Here is a 14,115-nt window from a genome sequence, read left to right as displayed (position 1 = left end):
ACCCCCAAACTACTAGAACTCACAAAGCAATTCAGTAATGTGGCAGGATACAAAGTCAATGTACAGAAATCAGTGGCTTTCTTATACACTAACAATGAAAATACAGAAAGGGAAATTAGAGAATCATTTCCATTTACTATAGCACCAAGAACTATAAGATACCTGGGACTAAACCTAACCAAAGAGGTAAAGGATCTGTACTTGAGGAATTACAGAACACTCATGAAAGAAATCGAAGAAGACACAAAAAGATGGAAGACCATTCCATGCTCTTGGATCGGAAGAATAAACATTGTGAAAATGTCTATACTGCCTAGAGCAATCTATACTTTTAATGCCATTCCAATCAAAGTTCCACTGGTATTTTTCAAAGAGCTAGAGCAGCAATAATCCAAAAATTTGTATAGAATCAGAAGAGACCCTGAATCGCTAAGGAAATGTTGATAAAAATGAAACTGGGGACATCACATTATACCTGATTTCAAGCTTTACTACAAAGCCGTGATCACCAAGACAGCATGGTACTGGCATAAAAACAGACACATAGACCAGTGAAACAGAGTAGAGAGCCCAGATATCAACTCTATGGGCAAATAATCTTTGACAAAGCAGGAAAAAATATACAGTGGAAAAAAGACAAGTCTCTTCAATAAATAGTGCTGGGAAAACTGGACCTCAGGGAGACTCAAATTAAAACCACATTGAGATAGCACCTTACACCAGTTAGAATGCCAAAAATTAACAAAACAGGAAACAACATGTGTTGGAGAGGATGTGGAGAAAGGGGAACCCTCTTACACTGTTGGTGGAATGCAAGTTGGGGGAGCCTCTTTGGAGAACAGTGTGGAGATTCCTCAAGAAATTAAAAATAGAACTTCACTATGACCCTGCAATTGCACTACTGGGTATTTACCCCAAAGATACAGATGTCGTGAAAAGAAGGGCCATCTGTACCCCAATGTTTATAGCAGCAATGGCCACGGTTGCCAAACTATGGAAAGAACCAAGATGCCCTTCAGCGGACGAATGGATAAGGAAGATGTGGTCCATATACACTATGGAGTATTATGCCTCCATCAGAAAGGATGAATACCCAACTTTTGTAGCAACATGGATGGGACTCAAAGAGATTATGCTGAGTGAAATAAGTCAAGCAGAGAGAGTCAATTATCATATGGTTTCACTTATTTGTGGAGCATAACAAATATCATGGAGGACGAGGGGTGTTAGAGAGGAGAAGGGAGTTGGGGTAAATTGGAAGGGGAGGTGAATCATGAGAGACTATGGACTCTCTAAGGGGTTTGAAGTGGCGGGGGGGTGGAAGGTTGGGGTACCAGGTGGTGGGTACTATAGAGGGTATGGATTGCATGGAGCACTGGGTTTGGTGAAAAAAATAATACTGTTTTTCTGAAAATAAATAAATAAATTTAATAAAAAAAAAAAACCGGACAGCTATATGTAGAAGAATGAAACTCAACCATTCTCTTACACCGTACACAAAGATAAACTCAAAATGGATAAATGACTTCAACTTGAGACAGGAATTCATCAGAATCCTAGAGGAGAACATAGGCAGTAATCTCTTCGATATCAGCCACAGCAACTTCTTTCAAGATATGTCTCCAAAGGCAATGGAAACAAAAGCAAAAATGAACTTTTGGGACTTCATCAAGATCAAAAGCTTCTGCACAGCAAAGGAAACAGTCAACAAAACAAAGAGGCAACCCACGGAATGGGAGAAGGTATTTGCAAATGACCGTATAGACAAAAGGTTGATATCCAGGATCTATAAAGAACTTCTCAAACTCAACACACACAAAACAGATAATCATATCAAAAAATGGGCAGATGATATGAACAGACACTTCTCCCATGAAGACATACAAATGGCTATCAGACACATGAAAAAATGCTCATCATCACTAGCCATTAGGGAGATTCAAAGTAAAACCACATTGAGATACCACCTTACACTAGTTAGAATGGCCAAAGTTAGCAAGACAGGAAACAACATGTGTTGGAGGGGATGTGGAGAAAGGGGAACCCTCTTACACTGTTGGTGGGAATGCAAGTTGGTGCAGCCACTTTGGAGAACAGTGTGAAGATTCCTCACGAAACTAAAAATAGAGCTTCCCTATGACCCTGCAATTGCACTACTAGGTATTTACCCCAAAGATAAAGATGTAGTGAAAAGAAGGGCCATCTGTACCCCAATGTTTATAGCAGCAACTGCCACGGTCGCCAAACTGTGGAAAGAGCCAAGATGCCCTTCAATGGGCGAATGGATAAGGAAGATGTGGTCCATATACACTATGGAGTATTATGCCTCCATCAGAAAGGATGAATACTCAACTTTTGTAGCAACATGGACGGCACTGGAAGAGATTATGCTGAGCGAAATAAGTCAAGCAGAGAGAGTCAATTATCATGTGGCTTCACTTATTTGTGGAGCATAATAAATATCATGGAGGACAAGGGGAGTTAGAGAGGAGAAGGGAGTTGAGGGAAATTGGAAGGGGAGGTGAACCATGAGAGACTATAGACTCTGAAAAACAATCTGAGGGTTTTGAAGGGGTGGGGGGTGGAAGGTTGGGGGAACCAGGTGGTGGGTATTAGAGAGGGAATGGATTGCATGGAGCACTGGGTGTAGTGCAAAAACAATGAATACTGTTATGCCTAAAATAAATTTAAAAAATGAAAAAAATAAACTATTAGGACTACATCAAAATATAAAGCTTCTGCACAGTGAAGGAAACAACAAAACTAAAAGTAATTTATGGGATGGGAGAGCATATTTGTAAATGGAAAATCCAGTAAAGGGTTAGTATTCAAAATATATAAAGAACCGATACAACTTGATGCCCCCAAAAACAAATAATCCAATTGAAATATGGGCAGAAGTCATGAGCAGACATTTCTCCAGAGAAGACATCTTGTTCACCAACAAACACATGAAAAGATGCTCAACATCACTCATCATCAGGAAAATGCAAATCAAAACTAGGATCAGATATCACCTCACACCTGAAGGGCTAAAACCAACCACACAAGAAACACTAGGTATTGGTGAGAAGGTGAAGAAAGATGACTCCTCTTTCACGTTAGAGGGAATGTAAACCTGTGCAGCCACACTGGAAAAGAGTATGGAGGTGACTCAAAAATTTAAAAATAGATCTATCCTTTGATCCATTAATTGCACTACTAAGTATTTACCCAGAAACATAAGAGTGCTAATTCAAATGGATACATGTACCCCCATGTTTATAGCAGCATTATCTATAATAGCCAAACTATAGAAAGAGCCGAAATGTCCATCAACTGATGAATGGATAAAGAAGTGTTATGTACACACACATACACAGAGAAATATTACTTACCCATAAAGAATGAAATCTAGTCATTTGCAATGATACAGTTGGAGCTAGAGAGTATTATGCTAAGTGAAATAAGACAAATAATGCTAAGACAAATACCATATCTATTTGAGAGAGAGAGAGCATACAGGGGGAGGAGCAGAGGGAAAGGTACAAGCAGACTCCACGCTAAGCCCAACCCAGGACTCAATTCTCAGGACCCTGAGATCATGACTCGGGCCAAAACCAAGAGTTGGATGCTCAACTGATTGAACCACCCAGGCATCCTCACTCATGTGTGTAATTTAAGAACAAACAAGCAAAGGGGAAAAGAGAGGCAAACCAAGAAACAGACTCTTATCTATGGAGAACAAACTGAGGGTTCCTGGAGGGGAGGTGGATGGGGGGATGGGTTAAATAGGTGATGGGGATTAAGGAGTGCAATTGTTGTGATGTGCAGTGGGTGTTGTATACAATTGTTGAATCACTATATTGTACAACTGAGACTAATATTACACTATGTGTTAACTAACTGGAATTTAAATTAAAACTTAAAAAAAAATGGAATTACCTTAGTGATCCAGTAATTCAACTACTGGGTATTTATTCAAAGAAAATGAAAACATTAATTCGAAAAGGTATATGCACCCATGCAGCATTATTTACCATAGCCACCTTATGGGAGCTTCCAGTGCCATCCATGTTGCTACAAAAGTTGAGTATTCATCCTTTCTGATGGAGGCATAATACTCCATAGTGTATATGGACCACATCTTCCTTATCCACAAGTATCCACTGATAGGCGAAAGGATAAACAAGATGTGAGATATATATACATATATATATATATATGATGGAATATTATATCTTATATAGATAAATATATGATGGAATATTACTCAGCCATAGAAAAGAATTAAAATCTGGCCATCTGCAGTGACATGGATAGAGCTAAATAGTATAATGCTAAGTGTAGTCAGTCCGTCAGGAAAATACCAGATGATTCACTCATATGTGGAATTTAAGAAACAAAACAAATGAATAAAGAAAGAAAGAGATCAACTAAAAAAGACTCTTGACTATAGAGAACAAACTGGTGGTTACCAGAGGGGAGGTGCGTGGGGAGGGGTGAAAAAGATAATGGGGGTTAAGAGCACACTTATAACAAGCACTGAGTAATGTATACAATTGCTGAATCACTATATGGTACACCTGAAACTAAAATAACACTGATAATTGAACTGGAATTTAAAAAAAATAAGTAACAATTTAGAAAAACTGCTGAGGCTTTCCAAAGTGTTTGCATCATTTTGTACTCCCACCAGTAATTTATGAGACATTTTGCCTTGCATCACCTCAAATATTATGTGTTGTCAGTCATTTTAGTGTGTATGTTGAGGTATCTCATTTTGGTTTTATTTGTACTTCACTGATGACTTAAGAGAAGTTTATTGAGAAGTTTTTCCTGTGATTTTTTGTTAATATTTTCCTTCTTTAAGAGCAGTTTTAGGTTCCCAGCAAACTTGAGGAAAGGTGTAGCTGTTTCCTGTATACCGACAACCCATGTGCATATGTGGCTTCTCTCATACCACTCCCTCACAGGGTGTAATTTTTGTTAAAATTGATGACTCTTATACTTACCTACACATCGTTATCATTCAAAGTCCATGGTTTACATTAGGGTTCAGTTTTGCTGACACATTCTGTGGGTTTGGACAAATATCTAATGACATGTATCCACTGGTGTAGTGTCTATATAAAACAATTTCACTGCCCTAAAAATTCCCTCAGCTCCATCTATTCATTCCTGTTCCCTCTACCCCCAAGGCCTAGGAACCACTGATCTTTTTATACTGTGCCCATAGTGTTGCTTTCTTGAATGTCATATTGTTGGAATCATAGAATGTAGCCTTTCTAGATTGGCTTCTGTCATTTAGCATTAAGCACTTAAGGTTTTTCCATGTCTTTTCATGGCTTGATGCCTCATTTCTTTTTAGCACTGAATAATATTTTGTTGTCTGGGGGTACTATAGTATATTTATCCATTCATCTACTGAAAGATATCTTGGTTGCTAATAAGTTTTGGAAATTATGAGTAAAGCTTCTGTAAGCATCCCTGTGAAAGTTTTTATAGGGACATATGTTTTTCAACTACTTTGTGTAAATACCAAGGACTGTAATTGCTGGACTGTATGGTAAGAGTATGTTGAGTTTTATAGAAAACTGCCCAATTCTTTTCCATTCAAAAGTGGTTACATATTTTGCATTCCCACCAGCAATGAATGAGAGTTTCTTTTGCTCTATATACTTGTCACATTTGGTATCATTAGTATTACAGATTTTGGCTCTGATAGATGTGCAGTAGTATCTCATTGTCATTTTAATTTACATTTACTGAATGATATATGCTATGGAACATTTTTTCATATGCTTATTTGTCATCTGTATGCCTTCTATGGTGAGCTGTACGTTAAAGACTTTGGTCCATTTTAAAATTAGTTTTCTGTGCTACTTGGCAATATATACATCTTTCCCTCTCCAGATTTAATATATAATTGGCATAAAACATTGTATAAGTTTAAGGTGTACAGTCTGATGTTTTGACATATGTTTATATTGTAAATGATTACCACAATAAACTTAGTTGACACATATATCACCTCACATAGTTTTTTTGTGTGTGTTGTGAGAACTTTTAGATTTATTTTCTTAGCAACTTTCAAATATGTAATACAATATTAAGAACCACAGTCACCGTGCTGTACCATATATCCCCAGAATTTACTCATAACTGGAAGTTTTTGCTTTTTGACTGTTTTCACCTATTTCATTCACTCCCATCCCTTGTCTAAGCACTCACCAATCATACAGTATTTGTACCTCTGTCTCTTATTTATTTTACTTACCGTAATGCTTTCGAGTGCATATTTTTTATATTGTTATTGTATTTCCTTTTTATGGTTGAATAATATTCTATTGCATATACATACCATACTTTCTCTCTCTCTCTCTTTTCTTTTTTTTTTTTTTTGAAGATAGAGTGTTTTTATTTTTATGTATCATATTTTCTATATCCATTCATCTGTTGTTAGACACTTAGGTTGTTTCCATGGCTTTTGCGAATCTTGCTGCTATGAACATGGCAGTATAGATGTGTTTCTGAAATAATGATTTCATTTCCTTTGGATAAATACCCAAAAGTGATATTGTAGTGTCATATGGCAGATCTGTTTTTGATTATTTGAGAAATTGCCAGACTGTATTCCATAGTGGCTGAACCAGTTTGCCTCCTTGCCTGGATAGGGTCATAGGATGGGCTCCACGGCCAGTAGGCCTCATTGGCTTAGGATCCGAATCAGATAGAACTGTTTACTCGGCTCTCTGGCCAGATGGGGCCACCTGCTCAGGTCAGCCTGGTTCTGGGGTTTTCATAGTGCTGTCTTGACTATGGATAGTTACTAGCTGGTCTTTTTGGAGGACAAATTATGCTGGGAATGACTTAGGTCACTGTCTTGATGCTCTCTCATATATATTATTTTAATTAAATGTCTTTCTAAAGTCTTTACAATTTTTAAAGTTTGGTTGTCATATTTTTAAAAGATTTTTTTAAAATTTATTTATTTGACACAGAGAGAGAGAGCACAAGTAGGCAGAGAGGCGGGCAGAGAGAGGGGTGAAGCAGGCTCCCTGCAAAGCAGAGAGCCCAATGCAGGGCTGGATCCCAGGGCCCTGAGATGATGACCTGAGCCGAAGGCAGAGGCTTTAACCCACTGAGCCACCCAGGTGCCCCAGGTTATCATATTTTTATTTATATTTTTATTATTGGCTCATAGCAATGCTTTATATATTCTATATATTCTGGATATGTCTTTTGTTAGGTAAATGTGTTAGAAAGTTTTTTTCCTCTTCTTTGGCTTTCCTTATTTTCACAATGGTATTTTTTGATTAGCAGAAATTTAATTTAATTTAATTTAAATTTTGATGAAGCCCTCTTTTACAGCTTGTAATTTTTTCATTCACTTTAGGAAATTTCTGTGTGTCCAAGGCCACAGAGATATTCTCCTATCTGTTTTCTTATATTTTATAGTTTAGCTTTTATGCTTAGGTCTAGGAGCCCTTCTTCCTTCACACTTTGAGATCCTAATCTAATGTCTTTTTGTGGAGTTTCTAAACCTTCTATGTTTTTTTGCCTTGAAAATGGTAAGCGTTGTTATTTTAAATTTTAGTACAGATAACTTCACCCCAGATGTAAGGAGTGCCAGATATTGTATGCAGAAAATTGCTTGGAGGAATAGCTAACTCTACAGGATATTTTTTTTTTCCAGAAAGGATTTATTTTCTTATACCAGGTACCTGTAGGCCTTTGTAATATGGGATACCTTCATCTGGTATCAAAGATTGAAATTTGAAATTGCCCTGCAGTTCCTGGGAAAGCCAGTCTCCTTCACTAACATCATTATTTATAAGGTGAGGTCCTAAAATAATGTCTCCCCTTCCAGGGCCTGAATTTTATCTATCTCCCTGGTAGCTGCAAGAATTGAAGTCAAGTTTTCAAGATCACACAGATATTAGTAGAGCTGGGAATCAACCTAGACAGTCCAACTTCAGCTCCTGGGTTATTGATAGCCCGCTATGCCACCATACCATGAAGGAAGGGTTTAATTTGTTACGTTTCCCATTATATACCTACACTTAACATGTCACTTAATATTCAGCAAATATTTGTGAAGTATAAGAATGAATCTCTTCCCATTAGTAATATTATTAATGGAGGTACTTTCAACCGTGGTAATTGCTGAGTGGCATTTTGGGATTGTAGCTGTGATGTGATTTTACATACCATTTTAAAAAAGATTTTTATTTATTTATTTGACAGAGATCACAAGCAGGCAGAGAGGCAGGCAGAGGGAGAGGAAGGGGGGAAGCAGGCTCCCTGCTGAGCAGAGAGCCTGATGTGGGGCTTGACCCCAGGACCCTGGGATCATGACCTGAGCTGAAGGCAGAGGCTTTAACCTACTGAGCCACCAAGGCGTCCCTCCATTAAGTGCTCGGTGCTCGATCCCAGGACCCCAGTCTCAAAACCCGAGCCGAAGGTAGAGAAGCCTTAACCCACCAAGCCACCCAGGAGCCCCTGCATACCATTTTGTCTTTTTGCTGATGGTGATGATTTTTGGGTGTTATTTCTTAATTAGTGTTTTGGTAATAATTGGGAAAAGTACTGGTCAAATTTACCTGGAAACTTGCATCAATAACTCACTGAACTTTGTTTTGTGCTTGAAATTTTATAAATATTAGAAACTCAGAAGTTACTGAGTAAGGATGTAGGGCTAAAAAGCTTCTCAAATATTTCAAATGTTTATTGTTTCTTTTTGTCATCCTTTAAGCTTGACTAGAAAATGAAGCAATTCGAATTTAAGTAATTTGTTTGTCTAAAATTTATATTTTGTTATATAATCTTAATTCCTTTTTTGTAAAATCTTTACTCCCTTCATAGAGTTGAAGAATGGATTTCTTATGGTTTTACAAATTTGTGGCTCTTCTGTGGAAGAATTTTATTTTAAAGGTAAGTTGAGCTATCTATAGGATTTTTGCAATATCTAAGACACCATAATGGGAAAATTCTTACAACCTGATCACTGCATTTCAGTTTATATTGTTGTATTTTTGTCAGTTCTATGGCTGGAGGTATTTCTTCCAAATACGAAGAGTCCTCATAGCAGAATGACACGTAGAAAGGAAAGGAAAAAATGGTCCAGGAAATTACTGCTATTATAGAGTGAAGCTGTTCTTTATTTTGGCAGCTATATATCTTCTTTTAAGAAGTGTCTCTTAGTATAAAACAATTTGCATTTGCAGAGGTAGTGAACTCATAGGACTTTAACATAATCTTTTTTTTTTCCCATCTCCTAGAGACGGCAATTGGTGGCATTAATTGTGGAAATCATTCTAACATTGCTATTTGCTAGCACACTTTTGTTAACACGCAAGTCATTGATTATAAAGAAGTCTGGACCTTTCAATTACTCTCTTCAGCCTGTTGATGAGTTGCCTGCATTACTTGAAATGGCCATCACTTTTCCTGGTCAGTGGGAATTGGCTTTCGTGCCTTCCAAAAGTGTTGTAGTGAAGAACATCATTGAACTGGTGAAAAGGGATTTACACTATAATTTCTCAGGTTAGAAATTAAAGTTTTTTGAAAAAAATGTATTATTTTACATTTTAAATTGGGTTTCAGTGAAGACACATGTATAATCTTTTAACTAGATATTAATCTCCCAAGTAAAACTTTGTAGGATATATCCTTATAACCAGATAGTAACCTCCTAGGTATAATATTATACATTATTATACTTGAGAGTTAAATTCATATAAAATATTTTCTCCTAGAGCCCAAAACACATAGTAATATTTAAAAATTAGATAATCAATTTATATTATTTTAGGTTACTATCCAATTCTGTGATACTGTCTTCCTTGTATTCTGTGATACTGTTTCTGGTTGTGCTTCTTAACCTGGTAAGTATGACCCCAGGGCTCTATCTGATGGTGTGCCAAAGGAACACACAGCTTAAGCATGAGCCCTCATTCTAGATGCACTCCCAGTGGTCAGTTATTTCAAACATTGTTCATATAAAAATGTTACAGAAGATGTAACATTAGAAAAGACTCAGGTTATGTACAATTATCGTAAAAGCCCCCAAGTGAGCTTATCCTCACATTCTCAGTTTTTCTCCTCTTTCTCCCAGGGAGAAGCGCAGTCAGAAGTTAGGTGAGCATCTCTCTGGTGCCTCTTCCTTTAAATACACACGTGTATTCAGTAGTGTATTTTTTTCAACTTTTTGTTGTCTGTCAATGATTTGAGGGTCCTTGAGAGTAGATGCCATCTGAAAACATAACTTAAAAAAACCAAACAAACAGTGAAGCAGAAGAATGCATATACTGATAGATTTTTAAGTATATAACACAAATATCCCAATAAATGTAGTGCTGGAGGCCACTTTGGGTTACCCAGAATATTTCATAATTTCCATCTGATTTCTTCTTTGATGATTTCTTCTTTCTTTCTTTTATATTTTATATATACTTTTATATATTACTTTACTTTAAAACATTCTGAATTTGTTGTTATCTTTCTGTTTTTTTTAATTTCTATTTTAATTTCCTTGAATCAGTATATTCTAGGATTTCAGTTTGAAATTTTGAGAATTTTTTATGCCCACATTAAGATATATTTTGAAAAATGTACCATGTACATTTGTAAAGACTGTGTATTCTGTAGATTTTGCTTATAGTGTTATATAAATGCCACCCAGGTAAAGTTGTCAAGTTGATGAATCATAGTGCTTTTCAAATATGTATTCTTACTATCATGTATTCTTACTATCTTTGCTTATTCTCTCAGTTATTGAAAGAAATACTAGCATTTCTAGTTAGGTGTTGTTAGTATTAAATAGGTTGTGTGTGTTTGTTAAAATTTCTTTTTGCCTACATGTTTTGAAACTTGGGTCATGTGAATTGTTGAATTATTTTTAAAAGTATTTCTCTATTCCGGAATTTCCATTTGTCCTGTTTTTAATAGGTCTCTAGAGAAATGTTCTAGCTTTATTAACCCTACTAACAATAGTTACTTTATTTACTTTTTTTTTTTAGATTATTTATTTATTTGACAGACAGAGATCACAAGTAGGCAGAGAGGCAGGCAGAGAGAGAGGAGGAAGCAGGCTCCCTGCTGAACAGAGAGCCCGATGTGGGGCTCGATCCCAGGACCCTGGGACCATGACCTGAGCCGAAGGCAGAGGCTTTAACCCACTGTGCCACCCAGGCGCCCCAACCATAGTTACTTTAAAGTCACTGCCAGAAAGTTCTGGTATCTAGATTACTTGTATATATCTTTTTCTCTTCAATCATTGAGTTCTGTTTTATAGCATATTTTGTATATTTTTATTGAATGGCAGGTGTTGTGAATTAAAAATATTAGAGGCTCTTGAGGGTACTTGTTTATCCATAGAGAGAGTTAAGTTTTCTTCTGGATGATTGCAAACTGACAGAGCATCTTGATTCCTTCGAAGTCTGGTTTGAGGCTTTGTAAGGAGAGCTCGGTTTCACTTTTGTCTTTACTTGTGCAACTTATCCCTTGTCCTAGGGCATGGCTCTTCTAGGGTGTTACCTAGAAGCCAGAATATTCATGAAGGCTCCTCTTCCTTTGTGGGGCTTGTACTCTATTGTCTGGTTCATCAATATTGCCTACCTGCTGTTATTTTCTTGGTTTCATGATCTGAACTTAGGCAGTTTCAATGGGAGGTTGACTGGTGACTTAGGGGAATTTACAAGCCGATTTTTCACTTCTTTGCTATTTTCTTGGCAGTCTCAACTCTCACCTTTTTTCTTCATCCCAGTAAGTCTGCAGTTTTCCGCAAATGCTTTCAGGGCGAATACCAGGGTGAATATGGCACTAACCTTGTGCATCTCCCTTTTTCAAGCTATGTAAGTCCATAATTATTCATTGCAACATTATTTATAAGATAGAGAAGCCACCGAAGTGTCTACCAACAGATGGATACATAGAGAAAATGTGATTATTCAGCTACAGAAAAGAAGGAAATCCTGTCATTTGTAACAGTATGTCTGTTTGGCGGACATTATGCTAAGTGAAAGCTGGACACGGACAAATACTATATTATCTCACTTATTTTGTGTTACCTAAAAATGTTGAGCTCACAGAAACAGAGTAGAATCATGGTTTCAGAAGAAAAGAATCATGGTTGCATTGAAGTTGAGGGTAAGTGGAGAAAATGGAGAGATGTTGGTCAAATTTTATGAACTTTCTGTTATAAAGATAAATAAGTCCTGACAATCTAATGTACATGGTGACTATAGTTAACAGTATTGTATAGTGTATATGAAATTTACTCAGAGAGTAGATCTTGCAGTGGTCTCACAAAAAAAGATGATAACTATGTAAGGCAATAGGTATGTTAATTAACCTGGTTTTGGTAATCATTTTGCAATGTATGCAGATCTTGAAACATCACATTGTTCATCTTAAAATCATGTTATACAACCTACACATATACAATTTTAATTTATCAGTGATACCTCAATAACTGGCCAGAAAATTTTGAAAATAAAATAAGTGGTAACTGTGTGGTCATGGATGTATTAATTAGCTTGATTTTGGCAGTTAATTCTCAGTGTATACATCATCATCATCATGTTTCGTACCTTAAATACATAATTTTTTTTTGTGTCATGTGTTTCAACAAAGCTGGGGTAAAAATAGAGCCACCCAGGTAATAAATGAAAATAAATAAATAAATTTCCCTCTAGTTCTGTTTTCTGGGAAATCTAGGCAAAGACACGTCTTAGCCTCATAAAGTACTCAAAACTCACTCTCCCTCCCTTTATCTCTCATACTTCTGCTTAAGCAGGTAATATCTTTCTTGAAGCTCAGTTAAATTAATGAAAACAGACCGGTAGGTCCCTCCTCAGTCCCTCGTCAACCATGGCCAGGCAGTTACAAAGACCTGTGGCTATTCCCACAACATTCAGTGGTTAAGGCAAAGAGATTGGGAGGTTTCCTGGCACATAAAGGATGCGCGGGTGAGATGGATGAATTAGGCTTAGATGCAGAAGTAGAGGCTACGTGCCCCAAAGTGTGCCTGATTACCTGCTTGTACACACTTCACTTTGTTGACAGTGTACTTTCAATATTAGATTCTATTTCCAGCTGTGTTCCCAAGTTTTGTTTTGTTTAACTTGGTGGACTTTGTTTTTCCAGCTTTAATCATTTGAATTCTCTGAGGACTTTGTTTTATCTTGCTTCTGGTCACCTTGTGTAGGTGCAAATCTGATTCTGGTCCCTGAGATCCTACTCATACCTTTGGGATTTATAGCCCAGCTGCGCTCACGCTGAGAAAAGTGCGGCATACTTGGCATTTCCCAACCATACAAAAAATAATGATTATGACACATAATAACCTCAAATATCAAAGTTGAGAAGTTTCATTCTTCTGCTTCTGAGTATTTTTAAATCAGATATTATAGATTCCATCTTCTAAGACTTTGAATAGATTGCATGGATCAATTTTGTTATTTCCTTCCAAGGTAGAAATTTCAAAACACATTGGAAATATCCCTCTTCCTTACCTTACTTCACTATGCAGTTATTACAATGATTAGTTATATTTTAAACTTTTTGATAAAACTTTTAAAACTCTTTTTTAAAAGATATTTATTTATTTGAGGGAGAGTGAGAGCATAAGCGAGAAGGGGGCAGAGGGAGAGAGAGAAGCAGATTCCCCACTTAGCAGGGAGTCCCGTGTGGGGCTCCATCCCAGGACCCTACGACCTTGACCTGTGCTGAAGACAGACACTTAACCGGCTAAGCCACCCAGGCACCCAAAATTTGTAAAACTCTTAAAAAAAATTTTTTATGCATTCCTAATATCCATTAGTTTGTTATGCCAATGATTGAGCAGCAGTATTTTGAAATTAATATTTTGATAGTTTTTCATCCATGTAAAGCGTTTTCCCATTTTATAGATAGAAAAGGCAGTCAGATAGTTTGCCTTTATGTGGGCAACTCATGCATTTGATTCTTTTCTCTCTACAGTTCAAGGGTTTTCTTCAGAAAGAGATTTTGAAAAGTATGTTAAGCAAGAGAATAACTCTAAAAAAGTGTTGGTTGCTATTATTTTTGACCATGAGTTCCAAAATAGCAATGATCCCCTGCCATTTAAGGTAAGAAGTTTTTAATGTAGAA

General features: G+C 36.7%; 1 protein-coding gene across 2 annotated transcripts in view; it reads left to right on the top strand.

The window, feature by feature from the left end:
• Positions 1 to 14,115, top strand: part of LOC116581390 (ATP-binding cassette sub-family A member 3-like) — a 124,420-nt gene that overhangs the window by 5,336 nt on the left and 104,969 nt on the right. For both annotated transcript variants that reach the window (XM_032328554.1, XM_032328555.1), the window contains exons 2-4: positions 8,848 to 8,916; positions 9,264 to 9,528; positions 13,966 to 14,093. In XM_032328554.1, the coding sequence (XP_032184445.1) occupies positions 8,857 to 8,916; positions 9,264 to 9,528; positions 13,966 to 14,093 (453 nt within the window). In that variant the 5' untranslated portion in view covers positions 8,848 to 8,856. The remainder of the gene's footprint in view (positions 1 to 8,847; positions 8,917 to 9,263; positions 9,529 to 13,965; positions 14,094 to 14,115) is intronic.

The sequence above is a fragment of the Mustela erminea genome, chromosome 20, assembly GCF_009829155.1.
Source record: "Mustela erminea isolate mMusErm1 chromosome 20, mMusErm1.Pri, whole genome shotgun sequence".
Taxonomy (NCBI): Eukaryota; Metazoa; Chordata; class Mammalia; order Carnivora; family Mustelidae; genus Mustela; species Mustela erminea.
The sequence above is the reverse complement of the archived record's forward strand: the minus strand, read 5'-3'. Positions and strand labels throughout refer to the sequence as shown.